The 10,104-nt window shown below is 63.7% G+C and overlaps 1 protein-coding gene across 3 annotated transcripts; it reads left to right on the top strand.

Annotated features, from left to right (window-relative positions):
- The first annotated feature begins 85 nt into the window (after nt 1-85).
- Nucleotides 86-9,858, top strand: BCAT2 (branched chain amino-acid transaminase 2, mitochondrial). 3 transcript variants are annotated; one of them, XM_004694262.2, is made up of 11 exons: nt 86-148; nt 2,895-2,969; nt 3,326-3,529; nt 6,264-6,374; nt 6,447-6,566; nt 6,694-6,857; nt 7,988-8,130; nt 8,278-8,363; nt 8,474-8,614; nt 8,697-8,771; nt 9,372-9,858. In XM_004694262.2, the coding sequence occupies exons 1-11, from the start codon at nt 137-139 to the stop codon at nt 9,408-9,410; spliced, it is 1,170 nt and encodes a 389-aa protein (XP_004694319.2). In that variant the 5' UTR covers nt 86-136; the 3' UTR covers nt 9,411-9,858. The 3 variants fall into 3 exon arrangements, with proteins under 3 accessions (XP_004694319.2, XP_012589150.1, XP_012589151.1); XM_012733696.1 differs by having other exon boundaries at nt 87-148; nt 3,326-3,427; XM_012733697.1 differs by lacking the exon at nt 6,264-6,374 and having other exon boundaries at nt 87-148.
- The last annotated feature ends 246 nt before the right edge of the window (nt 9,859-10,104 follow it).

Raw genomic sequence — 10,104 nt, 5'->3', positions numbered from 1 at the left:
CGCGGCCGGCGGGCCCGGCGTGACGCCGCTCCCCCGGTCCTGCGCTCAGCTGAGGGGCGCCAGGAGGGGCCCTTGGAGAGGGCGGAAGGCTCTCGTGGGGCGCCGGGACCGGGGACCTGGCCGAGAGGGGACCTGGATGCAGGAGGAGGTGGGAGTCGGGGGTGGCAGCGGGCAGGCATCGGGCTGGGCTGGGCAGGAGGGGCGGCGGAGTGAGATGAAGGAACCCAGAGGAACCCCAGACCTCAGCTGGGCACGGGGCCCAGGACCCTGCATTCTTGGAACTGGGGGTTACGGTGGACGCGGCCGCCTGTCCCCCATAGCCCCTATCTGAAGCCTTGCGCCTGAGTCGGAGATAGCGGCAGCTCCGCGGGCGGCGGGTCCTGCGGCAACGGTCGGGCAACGGTCGGATAGGATGTCGGGCTGTGGAGAGCAGTGAGTTTGGAGAACAGGGCTTCTCAGTGAGGAAGGAAACTAACCGCTCAGAGGAAGGGGGCGGGGAGTTTACTCTAAAGCCAAGAAATACGGGGCGTGGGGGGGCAGAAGGCTCCTAGAAAGGGGGTCCTCACTACGCCTGGCAGCCACAGCCTCGCTTGGGAGTGACCTGCCAACTCGGGGCCGCGCCTGGGTGGCTCACCCCAGCTGGATGACCAGTAGCGCCGATCTTTACCTTGGGATCGTGGTGGCAGATGGTGGCGGGCCTGGGCTGTGCCGGGGCAGCCAGGGCTTTGATGGTGACACTCTTGGGCAGGAAGTGGAGACAGGAGGACCCTGACCCGTGGGGGAGTCCTGGGTTGGGATCTGTGAACCGACGACCGTCTGGCTGAGCCGAGGCGGCGCTGCACTCTGAGGCCGCTTGCTGGCCTGTGACCGGGCAGTCTGGAAGTGGGGAGGAAGGCGCTGGCAACGACAGAGGATTCTGAGCTCTGAGGGGGACACTTCTGGGCCTTTGGGAGGCTCATGTTACAGAGCCCCGCCTGTGTAAACCCCCCACCCACACTCTTCATTCAGCCAAATCCTTTTCCCGCTCTTGGTTGCAAAAACCCGTATACAATCCAGTGTTTTCTTTGGGCTCAGTCCCTGTCACTCGGGTGTCTGGCACATGGGGGCGCGTTCCCCGACCTGAGACCCCTGCCCTTGATATCACCGGAGTCCAAAGGCAGCCTCTTCCAGCGTGCCAAGGTCTCTGGCCCGTGGGGATGTGGCATCCCCGACTCGTCCCAGGGCTTGCTCTCCTGCGGATGTGCTTTCCTGCTGCCCTTCTCCAGCTCCTGGACGTCACCTTTTAGCTTCACCGAGACAGCTGTAGGTGCTGGCGGTGCTGTCTCTGAATCAATCCCCTTTCACTTAGTGCTGTGGAGAACCTCTGTTTCCTTTTTCCTTGTTCTCGCTCCTCCTCCCCCTCCCTCCTCTACTAGCCCACGGCCTTTTCTCCAGGCGTTAATATGCTGGAGTTGCTCTCCTGCTGTCTCTTGCCTGTCTGTGATCATGTTAGCCTTCGTTTCTGTTTTTTCCAGTTTGTGTTTTCTATTCTCATGTCTTTTTTCCTTTTCGCTCTTCACTCTTTTGCGTGCTTTTATTATTTTTTTTCTGCTGTGGCTTGCTCTCAGGCCACAGTCTTGTTCAGATGCTGACTGTCCCTTCCCTTCTGGGTCCATCCTCCCTCGCTGCCTTTCGCCTCCCATCCCTTCCTGGACAGAGCGCTGGCGAGGCTCGAGCCGGATGCGCACCGCCACCTAGAGGCCCGCCCTGGAGCCACACTCTGGTCGCCTGAGCCCTTGGGCCCCAAGGCCCATGACTCCTCCGAGATGGCCTGGCTGGGTTACCAGGATGTTGCAGCCCCACAGCCCCGTCTCCCAAGACTCACCCACTGAGTGGCGACCGCAGTTCTCATCCACTCTCACTGATCGGTCACAACTCGCCCAGCTCGCAGGGCAGGCTCGCCTGGACTGTGCCTCTTCCAAACTCAGAACAAGTCAGGCTGGGGGAAGAAGTGTTGTGAGCTCAAGGGACATAGAAAGGACATCCTGCTGGGTCTGCGCTGCTCTGCCCAGGCAGTGCCACAAGGCCTGAGCAGTGTCCAGTGATGATTCCCCTGGGTCCATGTGGCTTTCCCATTGCAGGGCCATCTGAAGGTGTCTAAGGTATAGGTTTTGGTATAGTTGATCTAGTACCCTGAAAAATAAGAATAGGGGCTCCTGGGTGTGGGGGAGGAGGCTGGGCGCCTGGACTCCCAGGTCTGAGGGAGGAGGGGGCCAGGGACCTGGACTGGGGGTCTGAGGGAGGAAGGTTCTGGGGGCTTGGACTCGGGGCCTGAGGGAGGAGGGGGCTGGGGGCCTGGACTGGGGGTCTGAAGGAGGAGGGGGTGGGGACCTGGACTCCTGGGTGTGGGGGAAGAGGCTGGAGGCCTGGACTGGGGGTCTGAGGGAGGAGGGGCGGGGCCTGGCGCCCTGGGGGCCGAGGGAAGAGGGGCCGGGGCCTGGCCCCCCGGGGTCTGAGGAAAGAGGGGCTGGGGCCTGGGGTAGCTGACCTGTAGGTCTCTGGCTTTTCTGACTCTCGTCAGGAGGATTCGCTTACCTGTGCACCTTCCTCCTCTCCGTCCGTACTGGCGTCTGAGTATTCTCAGGGCTGGGGCCAAAGTTCCCTGGGGTGGGAGGCGCTCGTGTTCGACTTTGCCCAGCTTGGAGGAGGGGATGGCACTGATTCAGCTCTGTCGAGGGATGGCCCCGTGGGGATAAGGGAAGGGACTTGGCCAGGACCACACACGCCCCAGCTCTGCTCCACTGGGCCTGGGCAGAGCAGGCCAGAGGGATCTCCCAAGCGAGGAGGTGCAAAGGGTGCCAGAGCCCCCTGCTCGCACTCTCCTGAACTCAACACGTTTCTTCCCCCAACGCCAGATTTGGGCCCGGAAACTTCTCCCTGTCCATTGGCTTCTGTGTGGTCCCAGGAGATATGCCGCATCTAACTTCAAGGTGAAAGAAGGGGACGAGACTTCGGAACCTCAGGAGGGGGGCTGGGGCCTGACCCCAGGTCTGAGGGAGGAGGCAGCGGCGCCTGGACTCCTGGGCCGAGGGAGGCGGGGCCGGCAGCTAGACTTGAGCATCTCCCGAGGGCCAGGGCCCAAAGATGAAGGCGGGTGGCAGGGGGCAGCTCAACAGCCTGCCACCGGTGGCGGGGAAGGAGATGCAGTTCCGTGTCCCAGAGCCTCTGGCTACACAGCGCTCTTCCCTTTGGCCCTTCGTGCCAAGGACTTAGGCAGGTGCAGTTTTCCCATTTGTGGAGGGTGTAGCCAGATTCCAGGAAACCTGGGCCCCCGTTCTTTCCTCAGGCTGCCGACCTGCAGCTGGAAATGACGCAGAAGCCTCAAAAGAAGCCTGACCCCAGCGAGACCCTGGTGTTCGGGAAGACGTTCACTGACCACATGCTGATGGTGGAGTGGACGGGGGAGAAGGGCTGGAGCCGGCCCCGGATCCAGCCCCTGCAGGACCTCTCGCTGCACCCGGCCTGCTCTGCCCTCCACTACTCCCTGCAGGTGGCATGCTGAGCTGGCCCCTGTGCCCTGGCACGTCTCCCCTCCTGCTGTGCCCTCGCTGGCGCCGCCCCGGCTTTGCGCTCGTGAGCTCTGTCTCTCCCTGCCCGTCCAGGCCCTGCGTGGCGCCGGCCTCCTGACACGCGTGTACCCGCTTCCTTCATGTGCACACCCGTGTTGGAGCCCGGTGGGGCCTGTGCTGTGGTGGAGGCAGCTGAGGCCTGTGGGATGCCCGGGAGAGACCGAAACTCTTCTGCAACGAAGTGGGGGTCCCTCCCAGCAAGGGGGGAGCTTAAATGGGAGAGGGAGAGGGCGGCCTGCACAGTGGTACGGCACAAGAACAGTCTGGAGTGTGTGGGGAGCGGGCTGGAGGACACGGGGGTGTCGGGGGTGAGGCCCTGGTGCACTGGCCTGGAGCTGAAAAACAGAGGGGGGGGAGCGGGGCGGCAGCAGGCTGGAGAGAGCAAGGGAGCGGTGGGGCCCCCCCGCCAGGCTGGGGCCGGCCCCCAGGGGCTCCCGGGGAAAGCATCTCTGAGGGACTCGGGGAGGAGGGAGCGCCGGCCTGAGGCTTCCCGGCCCAAGGCGCATCCTCCTGCTGAAGCTTCGCTGCTGTAGGTGGGCGGCCTGTCACCCGCTGTTCATCGGCTGGCCGTCTGAGGCGCTCGGGGCCGTGGTTCTGTGACTTTAGGCCATTTTCCTCTGGTTCTTTGGCAACGTCGAGGCTCCTTTTCTGCACACCTGCTCTGGCTGTTCTACTGGGACCTCTGGGCTGTTCTAGCGAGCGCGGCGGCTTGGTGCGGAGCCCAGGGAAGGCGCCTCGCCTCCCTGCAGCCCCCGCAGCAGCCGGTCCTGTCCCAGAGAGCGAGTGCGGGGGGGGGGGGGGGCAAGAGGCCTTGGCGGACCTAACGTACATTTTCGAGATCCTTCCTGCGCCAGGGGCCTGGCAACTGAGGCCAGCGCGGACGTAGGAGGGTCACAGCCGCAGCCGCCCTCCCTCCGGGGCACGTGCGGCCCACTGCCTCCTTCACGGTGGTGACACGCGCAGGCCCACACAGTCGGTAGCGCGCCCCGCCCTTCGTGAAGGCCACCCCCGGGACAGGAGCACACTCGCCAGAACTCGGTTCATCCTCAGCAGAAACGGGGGCTCCACTAAGGAGTCACTGCCCACAGCCCTTGTCCCAGGCCGACCACCACTAATCTGCTTTCCTTTCTGTCCTTACAGGTTTTTTTTTAAATGTCTATTTTGACTTTTAAAAGTACAATTAAAAAATGGGCCGCATATTCACCCGTTTGAGGACTCTAGCTACCAACCAGAGAGGATCGCTCCCCTGGGCCTCCGCCCCTTAGCAGCCCCATTTCGGTTCCCACGAGCATACTGTCACATGTCCCTTGACAGCAATATGGTGTGAGAAATTCGCCCTCAGGCAATTTCATCTCTGTCTCTGATGACACAGACCAGATGGCGCCGCCTCCTACATGCCCAAGCTGCAGGGCACAGCCCGCTGCGGCCGCCGACGTGGACCCGTTGGTCATTGACCCAAATGTAGTTAAGCAAGGGCTTCACTGCATCCTTCCACAGGAGAGGTAGCAGGTGGCGCTCTCCCTGCCTGGCGTCTCGCTCTCTTTAGTGTGTGTTCAGCTGTCCTCAACAAGCCTTTCCTTTGTCGCTGCTGCATAGTATTCCAGTCCCGGTGCTTCACGGGGGCAGTCCCCCATTGCTGGACAGTTAGGTCCTTTCCAGTCTTGGGCTATTCTAAGCAATGTTGAAATAGACACTCTAGGAAACATCACTTTAAGTTCAAGTACTTCCATTCAGTTCTAGAACCACTGGGTCAAAGGGCGTAATGATGTAACTGGGTGGTCCCTAGGAGTGCCTCTCTCTGAATTGAGGTGCCCTATAACAATGACATTCCCGCCCACAGTGGATCTCATGTAGGACCGTGGTCCTGTGTTTGGCCTCAGTGTGTAGGAGGCTGTACCATCGAGGTTTGTGTAATTACACTTGGTCTTCACACAATACCTGGTAGCACGTCTTAGAACATACCGTTATTGAGCAATGAATGACTATCCCCAGCCTCGGAGAAGTCTGTCAGTCTCCACACCCACCAGCAGTCTTTCTCCATAGTCCTGGGCGACTCAAGTTTCGTCACCTCTTCCCGTCTCCTCAGTGGCTGTAAGGGTGTCTACATGACGTAGTCAGCATCTTCCCCAGGTGTGGGGGAAGCTGGTCATCTGTCACCAGCATGAGACTCGCGTGAATTTCCTTGTCCACGAACTCTTCATTTTCGAGGTTGCATTTTCTATCCGGGTGGGACCCCAAAAAACTGCAGGACGACTTGGTGCACTAGCTAAACCATTTGTGTTATGCCTTGAGAGTCAGACGAGGTGAGAGAGGCCAGATCCGTGGGCCCGGCCGGCCCAGGGCAGGGCTTGGCCTTTCTCCTGGCAAGGTGAAAGCAGGTGGGGAGGGGATCTAGTTTTTCAAAAAAGCTATGAAGTTTCATTATGGGAAACCTCAGACACGAAGCAAGGGTGTCGGCACCCCGTCCCCCAGACGCCCCTCCTGGGGCGGCCTTGCTGGCGCCCCCTGGTTTCCTCTCCGGACTTGTCTTCTCGGCGTCAGGCTCGCGCGCTGTCTCCGGCTTCCCGTGTCCTCTGCGGGTGTCGCTTCTCGGCCCGCCCGAGGCTGGCCGGGTGGTCCCGCGCCCTGAGCCGCCCGCCCGCCCCTGTCCCGCAGCTCTTTGAGGGCATGAAGGCGTTCAGGGGCCAGGACCAGCTGGTGCGCCTCTTCCGCCCCTGGCTCAACATGGACCGCATGCTGCGCTCCGCCCTGCGGCTCTGCCTGCCGGTGAGGCCCTGGCCGGCCGGGGGGTGGTGTGGGGGATGCGGCCGCCAGGCCCCTGACTCCAGACCCCCCCAGAGTTTCGACAAGGCGGAGCTACTGGAGTGCATCCGCCGGCTGGTGCAAGTGGACAAGGACTGGGTGCCCGACAGGCCGGGCACCAGCCTCTACGTCCGTCCCGTGCTCATCGGGAACGAGGTACGTCCGACTCCCGGGGCGGGGGGGCTGGGGGCCCGAGGGGGGGCCGGGACCCCCAGCTCCTGGGTCTGGCTGGAGGAGGGGCCGGGGCCGGGGCCGGGGCCCTGACGCCGCTCTGCCCCGGCAGCCCTCGCTAGGTGTCGGCCACGCCACACGCGCCCTCCTATTCGTCATTCTCTGCCCGGTGGGCTCCTACTTCCCTGGAGACTCCGTGAGCCCTGTCTCCCTCCTGGCTGACCCCACCTTCATCCGGGCCTGGGCGGGCGGGGTCGGCGACTGCAAGTTGGGGGGGTAAGTAGTTCCCTCCCTGCCCCCCCGTGTGGCGCCCTGGACCTCGGCAGGCAGTGCCCTGCCCTGGGAGGGTCTTGGGTGGGCAGGGATGTGGCTGGCAGGCAGGGCCCTTCCTCAGTGCCACGGGGCAGCTTAGGGGGCAAGGGCCTGGGTGGAGGCGCCCTGGAGCTCTCAGGAAAAACGTGTAGCGAAGCTGATTGGCCCCGGCCCGGAAGCTTCCTCTGCCTGCCCAGGGCTGGCGCCCCCTTCCCGCCTGCAAAGCCCGTCAGCTGGCGGAAACATTCTGTGTGAACCTCCTCGGTGGCTGTGGAAGGGACGGGGCTCCTGGCCGGAGACCACAGGGGCGCAGTTGAGCCGGTGGGGGCTTCCTCAGGTCCGCTCCCTGCGCATTTGGGAGTCGCCTCAGGGTCAGGCCTGGGCTGGCCAGTAGCCTGCCCCCCGGGGCCCCAGTAGCCTGGGGCCCGCACAACCAGAGCAGCGGCGAGCGCTCTTTGGGGGCACAGCGGGCGTCTTGAAGGCCTCACAGCAGTGGTGGCGACACCCCCGAGTCATGGGTGAGGCATTTCCGGGCTTCCCGGAACAGAGGACAAGGCCTTTCCATCCCGGGGTCCTTGTGTGTGGGGCAAGGAGGAAGGGAGAGTCCCATGGTGTCAGGGAAGGGAAACAGGTCTGGTTTTTGCAAAAGGCTTAGGCCCAGGCGGGCCCTGGACGCCAGAGTGGGGGGCTGGCACCTTGTCCCAGAGGCGACGGGGAGCCACAGCCAGCTTGTGAGCAGGTGAGGGGCCAGGTCAGCTCCGGGTGAGCAACCACCTTGAAACAGGCAGTACAGGGAGTCGCCGGTGCCCAAGCTGGTGGGGGCCGGGGGTGCGGAGAAGGCCTGGAGCCCAGTCTGGACGTTCTGACGGCTGTCAGCGGCGGTGACCACACGGGGTCCGGAGCACACGTAGGGAGTGTGTCCTTGGGTGAGGAGGGGGCCCCGGCAGTGCCCGGGGCGTGAGCGTGGGAGGGCAGAGAAGGCGAGTGGACACCCGGGCCTGGAGCGCAGCCGGCCTGGGCGCCGGGACGAGGGCAGCTCCCGGGTCTGGGCAGAGGTGGGCCCTTGCCTGGCTGACCAGGCCGCCCTCCACCAGGAATTACGGGCCCACAGTGTTCGTGCAGCAGGAGGCGAAGAAGAAGGGCTGTGAGCAGGTGCTCTGGCTGTACGGGCCTGACCACCAGCTCACCGAGGTGGGCACCATGAACATCTTCATCTACTGGACCTACGAGGACGGCGGTGAGCCTGCCCTGACCCTCCCAGCCCTGGTGGACGTGGGGTCCTGCGTCCCAGCCGGGGGCAGGTCTTGAGAAGTGGGGGTGGCCACTCCTAAGAGAATGGGGGGCGTGCCTGGGGCTGCCAGTAACTCCCACCCTCCTCCCCCAGTGCTGGAACTGGTGACGCCCCCGCTGGATGGCGTCATCCTGCCCGGAGTGGTCAGACAGAGCCTGCTGGACCTGGCCAACACCTGGGTGAGGGCAGGAGCGGTGGGTGCCTGTGGGCAGCCCTGGTGCCGTCTGCTTACCATGGGGAGGGCAGGGCCCGGCGGTGGCGGGCCCGGGCGAAGTCTCTTTTCCCGCAGGGCGAGTTCCGGGTGGTGCAGCGGAAGATCACCATGACGGAGCTGGTGCGGGCGCTGGAGGAGGGTCGGGTCCGGGAGGTCTTTGGTTCCGGCACCGCCTGCCAGGTCTGCCCTGTGCACCAAATCCTGTACCAGGGCAAGGTGAGGGGCATCTCTGTGGGCGCCGGGCAGGAGCTGGAGGGGAGAGGGAGCGGGCCGGGCCTCATGGTCCCTTCTGCCCCAGAACCTCCACATTCCCACCATGGAAAACGGCCCCGAGCTTATCCTCCGTTTCTACAAGGAGCTGAAGGCGATCCAGGTGAGGCGCTGTGGCCGGTGGTTTCCCCGGAGCCTCGGCAGGTGGCCCCTGGTCCTGCCCCTAAGAAGCCCCTCTGGTGCCCTCGGGCCCCATCCTGGGGGCTGGGGGTGAGGGCTCCCTAATCAAAGACCCCTTTCTCATGAACCTCTGGATTTCTGGGCTCACCACGCGCCTTGAGCACCTTCCCTGAAGCTCTGTGGTTCCCCTGAGAGACTCCCGCCTGGAGGCCCCCCGCTCAACGCCCCCGGAGATGCCCCTTCTCCGACCTCTGGCCCCTGGCCCCCGCTGGCCCTGGTCGCCCTCCCTTCGGCCTGGGAGGAACGTCCAGCCTCCTGAGCCCAGAGAGCATTCCTCAGACCCTCGGGGCTCCTTTCCTGGCGCTGGACCTGCGGGAGCTGCGGCCTCCCAGGTGCATGGGACGGAGAGCCCCGCGCTCCCGACTCTCGGACCCCTCGGGAGGACCGTCCCCCAAAGCCTCCAGGCCCCAAAGCCTCCAGGCCCCGGCTCTGGGCTGCACATCCCCCAGAGCCACTTGGGGGAAGCGGCCACACCCCGCCCTGGGCCTCCGCGCCCGCCCCTCAGCGGCGCCCTGTCTCGCAGTACGGAGCCAAGGCGCACGAGTGGATGCTGCAGGTGTGACGCCCCGTGTCCTGGCCGCCGCATCTCGCCCGACGCTCACCTCACTCCCAGTGACTCACCTAAAGTGCAATATGAGACTAACGGCCCGGCTGGCCTGCTCCGGTGCTCCTGGTCGCTACACTCCCAAAGCCAGACGGCCCAGGTGTCTGGGCCCCCAGCCCCGCCTCTCCGTTTTGTGGGGTGAAGACTGCACCTTGGCCTCGATTCTGTGTCTCTCCGTCTCCGGATCTCCCAGTGGTGCCGTTGATATATATATATATACACACACACATATATATATATATATATTCTCTTCTTGCTGCAATTTTGAAATAAAATGCCAAAGAACAAGACATCAGCAGTCATCTCCAATGATCAACCCAGGGACCCTGGGTTCTTTTTTTGTTACTGTTTATGTGTGACAAATATTCCATATTGGTCAAAAAATACGGAATGCTTCTCGAATTTGCGTGTCATCCTTGCACAGGGGCGGGCTAACCAACTACCCCTGGGGCCCTGGGTTCCTCGGCAGGGCAGAGCGCCGCAGACGGTTCCCACAGGACTCAGCAGCCCCAGGGGCTTCTGCCGGGGAGGGTTTTCCACGTCTTCCCCGGGCAAGCCGCCCTCTGCCCGCCGAAGCCCAGGCGTCCTCCAGGCCGACTGCTGCCCCAGCGGCCCTGTCCGCCCTCCCCTGCCCGCTCATCTTGGCTCCAGC

The sequence above is a fragment of the Condylura cristata genome, unplaced genomic scaffold (assembly GCF_000260355.1).
Source record: "Condylura cristata isolate star-nosed mole 26May11 unplaced genomic scaffold, ConCri1.0 scaffold00041, whole genome shotgun sequence".
Classification (NCBI taxonomy): domain Eukaryota; kingdom Metazoa; phylum Chordata; class Mammalia; order Eulipotyphla; family Talpidae; genus Condylura; species Condylura cristata.
The sequence above is the reverse complement of the archived record's forward strand: the minus strand, read 5'-3'. Positions and strand labels throughout refer to the sequence as shown.

What these genes read in the sequence shown, in the direction of transcription:
- BCAT2 (XM_004694262.2), top strand. An exon ending in CTGGACCTACGAGGACGGCG is followed by an intron (nt 8,131 to 8,277) that starts GTGAGCCTGCCC and finishes CTCCTCCCCCAG; the next exon opens with TGCTGGAACTGGTGACGCCC. An exon ending in TGGACCTGGCCAACACCTGG is followed by an intron (nt 8,364 to 8,473) that starts GTGAGGGCAGGA and finishes CTTTTCCCGCAG; the next exon opens with GGCGAGTTCCGGGTGGTGCA.